Source organism: Rosa chinensis, chromosome 4 (genome assembly GCF_002994745.2).
Source record: "Rosa chinensis cultivar Old Blush chromosome 4, RchiOBHm-V2, whole genome shotgun sequence".
Classification (NCBI taxonomy): Eukaryota; Viridiplantae; Streptophyta; class Magnoliopsida; order Rosales; family Rosaceae; genus Rosa; species Rosa chinensis.
Window position 1 is genome coordinate 42218146 of NC_037091.1, and position 13359 is coordinate 42231504.

The following is a 13359-nucleotide window of genomic DNA, read 5'->3' on the forward strand; positions in this document are numbered from 1 at the left end:
TCTAGTCTACTATCCTTGTCAGTATCTATCCTTGAGGAGGAGGAAATTTCTCATGGTGTTGATGCGTATTTGTCTGTATCGGAGGAGCATTACCGTACTATAGAATCTATTCTTGGTCGGTCGTTGAAATTAAAATATGTGCGCACAATAGGATTTCACCACCTCACTCATTTGAAGACGCTCCGAATTGGTGCGTTTTGGGAGGAGCTGGACGCCTTCCCTCATTTTCATCTTCCTCCTAATTCACAACTTGTTGAGTTATGCTTGTTTGGGTGGCCTAAGCTCGAGTCTCTGCCCCAACAAATTCAGCACTTGACTTGTTTAAAAGAACTCTGGATAAGTGATTTTAAGGGACTAGAGGCTCTTCCTGAGTGGTTGGGAAATCTTACATCTCTTGAGTCTCTAAGAATCTGGTTCTGTGAGAATCTCAAGTATCTGCCTACACAAAATGCTATGAAAGGCCTAACCAAATTAAACAAGCTCCGCAGTGACGGATGTCCCCTGCTCAAAGAAAGATGCACCAAGGAGACTAGCCCAGAATGGCCCAAGATTTGTCACATCCCAGATCTTCAGTGTAATTTTTTTACCACATTCTCTTTATTTCCTTTTTTCTACAAATCTCTTTCTTATTATGTCTCATTTTTCATCCTTCTTAACTCAGTTGGCAATTGGTGATACGCAATGCCTGCCTTACCGAACTAGAATGTCTGTACACGTTACAAGGTTAATCAATTTCCACCTAAAGCAGGGTAAGCTTTTCAAAGCACCGTCTTTTCTTCTCTTTTCACATTTTTTTTTTCACTTTAACCAGTAATGCATTAACCAATCCTACTTTTTCCTTTTGGCATAAATCATATGGTGGCAGGCTCTATCGTACCTGACGGCAAGATCAAATTATGCTGAATAGCTGATGATCACCTCTCCCATGTACGGCTTGTCTGCTGTGTTTCATTGAAGATAATGATACTGGAAAAATATACTTTAATCATTTCAATCTAATTTTATCATATTTGCTTTCTCATGGAGGTAGACATACTATTAGAAATCATTTTAGTCTGTTATAAACTTAGAATTTCACATCTTTTACATGAAATGTTGTGCTGGTTTGGATGCCATGTTCCATTCCTTAAGGAAGACCTTCAATGATATATCTATACCCTGTTTGATTAATAGTCAATTCCACGATTGCCATTTGCATTTTAATTCCCTGATGATTTAATACTAAGGAACTTTCCTTTACAAATTTTCATGGATTGGATTTCTTTTAGCTGCATACAGAGTTATCTGAAACCAGTGGTGCACTGCTTGATAAAGAAATTTCCACAACATTGTTTTCTTCTGATGTTTATGACACATAATGAACTTGGAATTTATTGATGCAACCCTACTAGGATGATTGCTTAATTACTTTGCTTCAGTTTATTCATAAGTTGTATAGTCATTGTAACCTGACGTATCGTCTTTTTGAAATCAGGTCTGCATTGAAGCTATGAGAGGCCTCCTTAAACTAGATATTCATGGGGTTCAAGTTCCAGATGAAACATGTGCCTTGAGTGCTCGAAATTTCAGTTGTGCATGATTACTTCCATTGATGTTCTAAGTTAACTAGTTCCTAAAATCATTGTAAGCTTTTCAATCCCCTACTTCTTCTTCCTTCCTAGTGTTCCTCTTTAATTTGATTCACCAGTTTTCAAATGCATTGTACTCTGTTCTATAGGCTATTTACTTACTGCAGTTCTGGCTTTATAATTGTTTTGGCATCATTTGTAATTTCTCACCAGGCAGCTCTATCCTGCTCAAATGGAAGAACAGCTTCACTTGACATGGTGCAAACCAAGTTCAGGTACTTCAGTTCTCTATCTTATGCGTGTATTTGTTTCATTGAATGTTATGCTGCTCATGTTCTGTTTTATTCTTTTTATTTTCCCTCTTTTGATGGACTTTTCTTTTTCTTCTTTCTTAGTTGTCTAGTGTTTCATAAACTTTTAAGTATCAAGCATCTTGTATACTGAACTTAGCAAAATAGAATGTAACATCAATTACCTCTTATTAGTTTCAACTATTCTCTGTATTTCCAATCTCTAAAATCATCTGCTTCCAAGTAGCACTTTGTGGTACAATAATGATTCACCTTTACATAATGATACCATTCATTTATCTGAGGTCAAACTCTGGATAAGTTTTTCCTTTGCAAACTATTTCTTTTATGTTGATTTAATGTTTTCTTCTATGTGCATTTGGATACATTTTTGATCAATTTGTTTCAGTCAGTTTGGGGAATTACATGGTTTTTATTTTCTCTAATGTCCACTCTGACTCCTATCCTCTCTTACTCAGATTGTCCCAAGGATTAAGGAATTGGACCATCAAATTCTGATCTCAGGTGGTTGCTGTTTGTTTGGCTCTCGCAAAGGCTGGTAACTTTGCCCTATATTGAGAACAAACTCCATCTGCATCTTGGATAAGCCATTTAGTCAAGCATGCATGGTTTCTAGGAAACAAACCTTCTATTATCTGCGAGCTATATGAAGAACCTCCTGTCAGATATCACATTCTTGTGCTCTCTTGGTGTCTCCATGAAAGATTAACAAATAGGCTACAAACAAGTCCTGGAGGACCTGGAGAATTTGGTACCGTAGGCTTGTTTGTGAGTTACTCTAATATGGTTGTGGAGCTTATTGTGAGCTTTGAGCTTCTCGGCACTTCTTATACTTTTTAAGTATCAAGCCGTATTTCTGAGATTCGAGCAATTATCTTTGTCTAGGTAAAAATGGCATCAGTTGTGGTAGTCTAAAATATTCTTATGTTCTTTGGGCGTTAGTATGTTGGTTGATAATTTTCATGGAGAGAACTGAGAGATCAAGTGGTTGTGAGCTTTGGGTGTAATTGGGGTTCTCAGTTGAGAATGGTTGTGAGAAAGTACGAGATTACTTAACAATGAACATTTTATTTTGACATTAGTGGACTATTGCCGTGGACAAATAGGGTGAAACACGTTAAAACCTTGCCTCTTTGTTCTGGGCCGGTCTTGAGAATTCAGAGACCTAGTGCGAAAATTTAACCGAGTCCTTATGTTTGTTGCATAATAACTTAAAGAAAATGAATGGGTATAATAAAATAGGAAAGTAAAAAAGAAAGAAAGAAAAAAAGTAGAAAAAAGAAGAAAGAAAGATTAAAAAAGAAAAGGAGAAAAGAAAAAAGAAAAAAAAAAGGGAAACGAAAAGTAAAAAAAAAAAAGGGAAGGAAAAAGAATGAAACTGAGCCCACGACTCGAAGCTGTAATAAAGGGAATGATGGCGCGTGCGCATTTGCCATCCTACCAGCTGCACTACACTTGCTTTTGTTGTCATTTTGGAAACTAAATTCAATATATTGACTTATACCTACATATCCGTATTTGAAACTCGAAGTCGGAGGCCTCAAATTTTGGGAGGCCTTATGCGGTGGCACAGCTTGCACACCCTCAAGGCCGCCCCTGTCTTTGTTGATTGTGGTGTTCTTTATGATTCTAGTTTTTCTCTTAAAAAAATGGGTACGATCTTGGGCTAGGAATACAAATTGCTGAAATTCCGAGCATGTTATAAAGGGATACGAGTATATAACTAATCTTCCCTCTATGTGATTTCACATCTGCCTTTTCTTTTAACAGTTTCTGCTGTTAACCATATATAAGGGCAAGTGAAATAAATCAGAACTGATAAAGTGAAATCTTTTTTAATGTGGTTCTAGTTATCATCAAGTTTGCTTGCTCACTCATTTTGAATTTTGTACATTGTATCTAACAATCTGCATGGTTTGTTCTTTGAAGCCAATATATGCTTAAAATTGATATCCGAATTGCTCTAGCCTTTCACTCAGATACAATGTTGGTTTAAGCTGGGCAATAATTTATGATTCTATATATAAACAAAAACCCTAGCAGAGTCGTGACGGCGCTCTGAGTATCGCCACGACAGCGGCGCACAAGGCGGTACCTGATGGCTTACCGCGTTCTCGCCTGGAATTGCAGAGGCATTGCAGGCTGCTATCGACGCAGAGGGTTGATCGATTTAATCAGGCAAGAGAAACCTCGCATTCTCTTCCTCTCCGAGACTCTCTGTGATAAGAGGCAATTGGAAACTTTGAGAATCAAGGTCGGGTTTGACCAGTGTTTGGGGTATCCCAAAGGGAATGGTTCGAGGGGTGTGGCACTGTTATGGCAGAATGATGTTCCAGTCAACGTGAGAAACTATTCCATACGGCATGTCGACGTGACTGTGGGGGTAAGAGGCTCACCTGATGAATGGAGGCTTACGGGTATATATGGTTTCGCTCAAACCGGGGACAGAAGGGCGACTTGGGCTCTGATGCGGCAGTTGGCGGCGGAGATAAATCTACCGTGGCTGCTGTGCGGTGATTTCAACGAGATTATGGATAGCAATGAGAAGTCTGGCGGCGGGGTTCGGAGGCTTGGGCAGATGCAAGCTTTCCGGGAGGCCATTACAGATTGTTCTCTGATTGATATGGGGTTTTACGGCAGCCCGTATACATGGTCTGATCATCAGACGAAGGAACGGCTAGACCGCAGTCTGTGGAATGTGGAGTTGCGCGATTTGTTCAGGCATTCACGCACTACACACCTTCACCCGAGTTCCTCTGATCATAGTCCACTCTTGATTGATATTTGTAATGACTCTGCAACGCAGACAAGTCGGAAGAGGCATAGTTTTCGATTTGAACAGTTTTGGGCACGGCATAGTGATTGTGAGGCTGTGGTTCAGAATGGATGGCAGGGGGCTACTGAAGGGGACCCTATGCAAAAGGTTTGTCAGCAAATTAAGAAAACAGGGAAGCAGTTGGCTACATGGCAGCGTAATACTTTTCTCTTTCGACAGACGGAGATGCGAACTATTAGGGCGAGGCTGGATGAACTGTTACAAGCCCCCTTTGATGCTGCGATGAATGTTGAGAAGCAGGAATTAAATGGCAGGTTACAGGAGATGTTGACAGAGGAGGAAACTATTTGGAGTCAACGATCCAAGGCAATGTGGTTGAAAGAGGGAGATAGGAATACAACTTATTTTCATAGAAGAGCATCAAACAGGAGGCAACGGAATACGACCAAGAGGTTGAAGAATGCAGATGGAGCTTGGGTAACGGAACCAGATGATATTGAGAATGTAGTGACTCAGTATTATCGTCACTTGTTCTCTACGGAAGGCACAAATGAGGCAGCTTTGGAATTGATTTTGAATATTGTCCATCCCAAAGTTACATTTGAGATGAATCAGCAATTATTGGCAGCGTATACAGATGATGAAATTCGGGCAGCATTATTTCAGATGCATCCTTCCAAGGCCCCGGGTCCGGACGACATGTCTCCTTTCTTCTTTTAGAAGTATTGGGACATTGTAGGTAGTGATGTCTGTAGGGCAGTACGTTCTTTTCTGGTGTCTGGAAATCTTATCAGAGAGGTGAACTTTACTCATGTCACCCTTATTCCCAAGGTGAAGGACCCGAAAGATATGACTGAGTTAAGGCCTATTGCACTATGTAATGTGGTATACCGAATTTGCTCTAAAGTGTTGGCCAATAGATTGAAGAAGATTTTGGGAGAGGTTATATCTCCACTACAGAGTGCATTTGTACCAGGCCGATTGATCTCTGACAATACTTTAGTGGTCACTGAGGTGGCTCATTTTCTGCATAAGAAGAGAAGCGGGGAGGAGTATTTCTCTCTAAAACTTGACATTAGTAAAGCGTATGACAGGTTGGAGTGGAATTTTTTGAGACAGATCCTTTTAAAGTTAGGGTTTGCAGCAGAGTGGGTGGATCTAGTGATGACTAGTATTCAAACAGTCAGCTATTCCTTCTTAGTGAATGGAGAAGTCCGGGGTTATGTTCGACCATCTCGGGGTATTAGACAAGGTGATCCATTGTCACCTTATCTATTTATCTTATGTGCTGAAGGGTTGTCTTCTCTGATTGAGTTTTTTGCACAGCAGCAATGGATTCAAGGTATCAAGGTTACTCCTACTGCACCGCTTTTGCATCATTTATTGTTTGCAGATGATAGTTTTTTGTTTGGCGCTGCAACTGAAGAGGAATGTCAGCAATTCAGAAATATTTTATATGCCTACGAGATAGCTTCTGGGCAGAGAGTAAATCTACAGAAAAGCAATGTCGCTTTTAGTAAGAATGTTAGTATGGACAGGCAATTGTATCTGGCAGATATCCTTGGGGTGCAAAGGGTGGATAAACATGAGAAATATCTTGGCTTGCCTACCCATGTTGGAAGATCAAAAACAGCTGCATTTGCTTACTTGAAAGAGAAACTTACAAAGAAAGTCGTCAGCTGGAGAGCCAAATTATTAAGCGGTGCAGGTAAAGAAATTCTAATTAAAGCTGTTGCTCAAACTGTTCCAATGTATGTGATGAACTGCTATATGCTCCCTTTGGGTCTCTGTGATGATATGCATCAGTTATGTGCCGGTTTCTGGTGGGGGGATTCAGAGGAGAAAAATAAAATTCACTGGAGATCTTGGGAACGGTTATGTGTTCCTAAGAAGGAGGGTGGTATGGGCTTTAAGAACTTGCATTGGTTTAATAAGGCTATGTTGGCTAAACAAAGTTGGCGGTTGCTACATAATCCAAATTCCTTGATAGCTAGATTGTATAAAGCTATTTATTTTCCTAATGGTGAGTATCTCACAGCTGGTTTAGGGGATACACCCTCATTTTCATGGAGGAGCATTGTGGAAGCTAGGCAGGTGTTAGTACAGGGCCTCAGATGGCAGGTTGGGAATGGTGAGCGTATTGAGATATGGAATCATAATTGGATTCCAGATGTGTACCCCAGAGGGCCGTCTTCACCTCCTCCGTATGATGCACCCCGTTTTGTTGAGGAGCTTATTGACCCTATTACTCGAAGTTGGGATGTAAATCTACTTGCCAGGTACTTTACCCAAACTGATATTGATTTGATATTGAGCATTCCATTGACACGGCATGCACAGAGTGATAGACAAATTTGGCATTTTCACAAGAAGGGCTTCTTTACTACGTAATAGTGCATACTTTGTTGCTCGTGATTTGGCTTTGGGTTTAATTTTAGCCCCCCACCACCTGTTGATTCTTATAAGGCAGTGTGGAAGGCAATATGGGATGCTAAAATACCTAGCAAGGTAGCTCTACATGCATGGAAGACAGCAGTTAATATTCTTCCTACACGGTTGGGTTTGAGTACTAAAGGTTATAATGGAGAGATGGGGTGTTTATTGTGTCCTCATACTTTGGAAAACAGCTTGCATGTTTTTGTTGAGTGTCCATATGCACAGGAAGTTTGGCATAGAGCTGGTTTACAGCTGCCTACTGGGCCGGGCGACAATTTTATAGATTGGTTTTTGGGTGCAATATCAATAGTTTGACAAAGGAGCAGATAGCTAGGTGTTTGATGCTCTTATGGGGGATTTGGAAAAACAGGAACAGTCAATTATGGGAACATAAGAAACAGCATGCATCTGAGGCTGTGTTGCTCACTATGGGTTGGTATGAGGAGTTCAAAAAAGTAAATGTGCAGCCAACGGATATTAGGAGACAATTGGTGAAATGGACAAGACCACAAGAGAATTGGGTGAAGGTTAATTGTGATGGTGCATTTCAGCCGGCAACAAGAAAGGGGGGTGCTGGAGTTGTGATCCGAGATGCTAATGGTGCTTTTCAAGTTGGTGCTGCTAGACTTCTCCCTTTAGTAACGTCGCCTTTCCATGCAGAATTGATGGCGTTAAAGGAAGGGATCAATTTGGCAGTGGCATTACAGCATGAGCAGGTACTGTTTGAATCTGATTGCTCTTTATTGGTTCAAGCTGTGCATTCAACTGAACCGGATTTATCTACAATGAGTATGTTGCTTGATGAGATCAGACTAGTGCTGCAAAATCATGGTGGTTATAGAATTAATTATGTATCAAGGGAAGCAAATACAGTAGCTCATGGATTTGCTTCACATGCCTTAAGAAATAGTGATAGCCAAACTTGGTTTGGCATAGCTCCCGAATTTATAAGGGATGTCATTCGAAACGATTGTAATCGTTAATTGATTCAATGAAGCTTATTTTCAAAAAAAAAAAAAAATATACAATGTTGGTTTCTTGGATGACCAGTTGCTGCAGGTGGTAAAGATGCAGTAAAAGAAAAGGGTAGAACAACAATCAGGCTAGAAAGAGATTATAATTTTAGATCCTTAAATGCAACTAGCATGTATTTGAAGGTTTTACAGCAAGTTCGATTGACGATCTCACTCTATTCCCGGAAGCTTCTTCAAAACAAGCTTAGTATAAGAACTGCTTGAACTCGTGGTAGAGAGCTTTTGCCCATGGCTAGCAGAAGTAGATTAATTCTTATTCCAGATTCTAAGAACATGGTAAAACATTCAAGTAATTGTTCACGGACACCGCTGGAAAACTGAAAGTATCTCCTACGACTAATGCAAAACCAAATCAATCAACATAATAGAATTTTCTATTCGCAAAGTATTTCCTACTCAGACCAGAAAAAAAAAAAAAAAGTTTCTCCTATGAATCGGTACACCTACCATAAATGAGAAATAAAGGTTCTTTTGATAATTTTGAACGAGTTCATGTTGCAGCTGATAGGGCCAAGATCAGACCAGTGAGTACACAAAGAACCATAATGCGCAGAGGTTAAGTCGGCATTAGGCAGGACACCCGTTTACTATGCCATGACATGTTAGCTGAAAGTTGTTCACTGCTCTAAACCCATGTACAATGTCAGCAGCTACAGCGATGCTCAGGTATTAAATGAGTCAATTTAATCAACCTCGTCCAATTCATCTTCCGTTGGAATTTCGGCCTTTACTGTCGGAGGATGAATTTGATCTCTTCTTTCTAGTAATTTTGAAAACTCCTGCATGACTTTCGTGTTTCACTATATTTGGTCCTTCAGACTTGTGTCTCTTTGAAGGTGGGGTCAAACCATATGTCTCTTCACTTCCACTGACCACCGGCAGATTTTCATTCAAAGGTACAACACTGCTCTTAGAAGGAAAAAGATTTTTCCTCTTTCCTTTACCGGAAAACATCGATACATCTTCTCCACTTTCTACAGCTTTCATAAACTGTAAATCACTAAGGCCATCAGCATAAGAACGTACCTCCTTTCTTGGCCGCTTTCCCGAGACATTGCTATAATCAAATCATTTGGAAGGCTGGAAGCTGTAACCTTATCAGGTGCTGAATATGCCCACTCAGGAACCTCATGCTCTTCCATTAGGCGAGATCTATAATTCTCCTTTTGCCTTCTCTCGGCATCCATTTTCTCAAACATCCGGAACTCGTCATCTGATCTGGCAGCAAGGCGGTTGATTTCTCTCTCGCTCGGCACAGCTGTGCCAAGTGAACTTGTACCCTTGCTCATAATTTCCTTCAACATATCTCTTCTGTCCTGAGCTGCAAAACAAGAAACACGTCTTTAGATAGGATACAGCCCTGTCATGAGAAAACAAAGTTAATTTATTCATTCTAACATGCAAGACATCCCTTGCATTGAACCTACAATGCAGCACAGTGATATTTTATTGTGGCTGAAACAAGAAATGCTTTTGATCTTATGTAGCACCCTTCTAATTTTGCTTCTATCATCCATATTGTTAAAAATGATAAGGAAAGCATGGCAATCTATTAGAAAACCACATTTATACAAAATTATATGTACGGGGAAACCATGTGCAGACAAACTAAGGCTCCCACCACCACATGATTTACAACTTGAACGCTTAGAGTTGGTGGGGTGGCCTAAGCTAAAGTCTCTGCCCCGGCAAATTCAGCACTCTACTTTTTAAAAAACTCTCTGGATAGGAAAGTTTATAGGACTAGAGGCTCTTCCTGAATGGTTGGGAAATCTTACATCTCTTGAGACTACATATCTGGCTTTGAGAGAATCTCAAGTATCTACCTACACTGAATGCTATGAAAAGCCTCACCAAATTAAAGAAGCTCTACATTGAGGGATGTCCCCTGCTCAAGGAAAGATGCACCAAGGAGACTGGCCCAAGATTTCTCACATCCCAGAACATGACTGTAATTTTTTTGACCAAGTTCTTTTATTTATTTTTTTTCCTACAAATTTCTTCTTATTATGTCTCATTTTTCATCTTTCTTAACTCAGTGTGGTGAAGCTACGTAATGGCCTGCATACTAAACTAGAATGCCTGGTCACATTTCAAGAGGAAAATGTATTATCAATTGATTTCATTCAAGTTACGAGGTTAATCAATTCCCAATTGCCAGAGATTTATCCCTAAAGCGGGGTAAGCTTTTCAAACCACCATCTTTTCTTCTCTTCTCAGATTTCTTCTTTCACTAGACTTTAACCAGATTTCCATTGCACTAACTAATCGTAATTTTTCCTACCTAATGGCATAAATTATATCTTAGCAGGTTCTATCATACTTAATGGGAAGATCAGATGAAGCTGAGTGGTTGAAGATCCAGTCACAGTAGTTCAATCACCTCTCCCATGTATGGGTTATTTGCTGTGTTTCGTTGAAGATAAAGTGATCATGATAGTGGAGAAATATACTTCAGGCTTTAAGGAAGACCTGCAGTGCAATAAAAATATAAAATAAAAATATATCAATACCCTGTTTGATTGATAGTCAATTCCTCGATTGCCATTTGCATTATAATTCCTTACTGATTTAAATTTACGTAACTTTTCTTTCTACAATTTTACGAGGATAGGATTTGTTTTAGCTGCATCTAGAGTTATCTTAAACCAGTGGTGCAGTGACTTGATAAAGAAGTTTCCCCAACATTTTTTTCTTCATTCGTTTATGACACTTAATAAACTTGGCATTTATATACAAGCCTGCTATGATGATTTCTTGATTACTTTTTTTTTTTCAATTTATATTCATAAGTTGTGTGTCATTGTAACCTTTTATACTTTCTTTGTATCAGGTGTTTTTTTTTTAGGGTTTTCTCTTAGCAAGTCACTTCTCTCTAATGGAGTTGTCCAGTCCACTCTTGCCTCCCTAAATAATTTTTTCCATAAGAACCAGCTATGAGAATGAGAAGTATCAACCTAAATTGGCAGCTATGCAAACAAACATGCACTGAGGACAACCGACAACAGTGGATGACTTCTTATTTTCCAAAGGTGGAGTGTAATTTGTGTTTGTTCTTGTTCCCTTTATCACTTCCTTCTAGTTAATTAACTTATCGGTTATCCTCATGTCTTATGCCCTATTATTTCTTTTCCTTTGTAAGTACTAGTTTTGTGATGGGGAAGTTCATCCTCTAGTATAAACAAAGAAGGCATTGATAAGGATGAACATTTTTTTTCTTATTTTGGGTTGAGGGAGAGATGTTCAATGGCAATTATTGCAGGTAAAATATCTGCCAGAACACTTTAGACTCTAAATCATTTTCAGATTTTAGACAATCGTGAATCCTCCTATAGTGATCTGAAAAACTACCTAACTCTGCTCCGTATGCCATTTACTTTGTTAAAACAACTAATGCATATTGGAGTTCTCTAAATCTTTCTCTAACTATCTAGATTAGTCTAGAACTTGTTCAAGTACTTGGTCTAGATTAATCCATAATGATCATGTAATCAAATGTCTAGAGAGTTCTAGTGTTGCTCACTAATGTGTGGTTATTAATTAACCACATGAGGAAAGTCAGTGAGCCAAGTCGGTTGACTTGGCCTATATATATGTACTAAGCTTTGTGCAATTATGAATGAATCATCAATTATCAAAACTCCTCTGTTTTATGTTCATACACCTCCTCTGTTTCTAACTCTTTAGCACCTCCTCTACTTCTAGTCCTAGCTCACCTAGCTCCTAAACATCTTTTCCTAAACACATTGTCCTAGCCCACTATTACTAAAGCTTTCGCACCAAATTCCAACAGTGGTATCAAAGCCACAAATTTTAACATACTTACTAAAATTTTTCCCGGGGCTGGCTTTATAATTGTTTTGGCATCATTTGTAATTTCTCACCAGGCCTCTCTATCCTGCTCAAATGGAAGAACAGCTTAACTAGACCTGGTGCAAACTAAGTTCAGGTGCTTCAGTTCTCCATCTTATGCATGTATTCGTTTCATTGAATGTTATGTTGTCTCATGTTCTGTTTGATTCCTTTTATTTTCCCTCTTTTGATGGGTTTTTTTTTTCTTCTCTTTCTTCATAGTCAAGTGTTTCATAAACTTTCAAGTATCAAGCATCTTGTAACTGAACTTAGCAAAATAGAATGTAACATCAGTTACCTTTTATTAGTTTCAGTTTTTCAACTATTCTCTGTATTTCCAATCTCTGCAATCATCTGCTTCCAAGTAGCACTTTGTGGTACAATATTGATTCACCTTTACATAATGATACCTTTCATTCATCTAAGGTAAATCGTTGAATAAGTTTTTCCTGTGCGAACTATTTCTTTTATGTCGACTTACTGCTTTCTTCTATGTTCGTTTGCATAAAATTTTTGATCGATCAGTTGGTTCTAGTCGGTTTGGGGAATCACATGGTTTTCTTTTTCTTTATTTTTTTATTATTTATTTTTGTTTTTCCCCTAATGGTCCACTCTGACTCCTCTTCTTTCTTACTCAGATTGTCCCAAAGATCAAGAAATTGGAGCACCGAAAGCGATCTCAGGTGGCTGCTGTTTTGTTTGGCTCTTGCAAAGGCTGGTAACTTTGCCCTATATTGAGAACAAACTCCATCTGCATCTTGGATAAGCCCATTTAGTCAAGCATGCATGGTTTCTAGCTAGAACACTGCAAGTGAATGGTCAGAAAAAGTAAAAAAGTGAGATCTCGGAATTGCCAGGAGCATAGGATAGCAAAATGTCAGTTTTGAAGTTGAGTTGATGTAGAACGAGATTTTAGCAAATTTCAACAAAAAATCTCGAAAAGAAAGAGGCGTCTGCACATTAAGAAGAATGATTTGAATATTGAAAATTGGTATTCAAATAGGCTTCTTAATGATGGAATTAATCATAAATTACTCTTTTGGATATACCGGCATTCTCGAGCGAAATCTTGGTTGAGATTCCAAATATATGTTTGTGTTGAAGGAATATCGATTTAGTGTGCCTTATCAAACTAGGAGTAGCAATAGGAGAGAAGGTTCTAGATTTCCCAATCCTACACGGATTGGTATTCCTTGTAACATTAGAACTAGCACTTTGTAATCCCTATATATAGGGCTCCTATTCTCAATAATAAGAACACATCTCTCTCATCAATCTCTCTCAAATACATTATACTTAAACACGTTATCAGCACGACTCTAACCACAAAACAGAAAACCAAAACTCATTCACAAAGCAGCCCCTAGCCCGCACGCCCGTGC

The 13359-nt window shown here is 39.0% G+C and overlaps 1 protein-coding gene, 3 long non-coding RNA genes and 1 other non-coding gene across 5 annotated transcripts; all 5 read left to right on the forward strand.

Moving 5' to 3' along the window:
- Positions 1 to 473: 473 nt before the first annotated feature.
- On the forward strand, positions 474 to 961 carry LOC112199330. The gene is made up of 3 exons (XR_005809788.1): positions 474 to 574; positions 662 to 749; positions 866 to 961. It is a non-coding gene; the product is annotated as an uncharacterized LOC112199330 (transcript).
- Positions 962 to 1533: 572 nt separating this feature from the next.
- On the forward strand, positions 1534 to 2548 carry LOC112197601. The gene is made up of 3 exons (XR_002935714.2): positions 1534 to 1623; positions 1782 to 1843; positions 2338 to 2548. It is a non-coding gene; the product is annotated as an uncharacterized LOC112197601 (long non-coding RNA).
- A 2956-nt stretch (positions 2549 to 5504) lies between these two features.
- LOC112199331 lies at positions 5505 to 8074 on the forward strand. Its single transcript, XM_024340362.1, has 4 exons — positions 5505 to 6934; positions 7094 to 7163; positions 7317 to 7378; positions 7462 to 8074. The coding sequence occupies exons 1-4, from the start codon at positions 5505 to 5507 to the stop codon at positions 8072 to 8074; spliced, it is 2175 nt and encodes a 724-aa protein (XP_024196130.1).
- Positions 8075 to 10190: 2116 nt separating this feature from the next.
- LOC112196183 lies at positions 10191 to 11381 on the forward strand. Its single transcript, XR_002935021.2, has 3 exons — positions 10191 to 10306; positions 10437 to 10517; positions 10959 to 11381. It is a non-coding gene; the product is annotated as an uncharacterized LOC112196183 (long non-coding RNA).
- Positions 11382 to 11510: 129 nt separating this feature from the next.
- LOC121052678 lies at positions 11511 to 13065 on the forward strand. The gene is made up of 2 exons (XR_005809782.1): positions 11511 to 12074; positions 12616 to 13065. It is a non-coding gene; the product is annotated as an uncharacterized LOC121052678 (long non-coding RNA).
- Positions 13066 to 13359: the final 294 nt, after the last annotated feature.

Coding starts and splice junctions, on each gene's coding strand:
- LOC112199331 (XM_024340362.1), top strand. CDS start 5,505: ATGACTGAGTTAAGGCCTATTGCACTATGTAATGTGGTATACCGAATT. Junction 7,164..7,316: donor ATGCTAAAATACCTAGCAAG/GTAGCTCTACAT, acceptor CCATATGCACAG/GAAGTTTGGCATAGAGCTGG. Junction 7,379..7,461: donor GGCGACAATTTTATAGATTG/GTTTTTGGGTGC, acceptor TTGGAAAAACAG/GAACAGTCAATTATGGGAAC.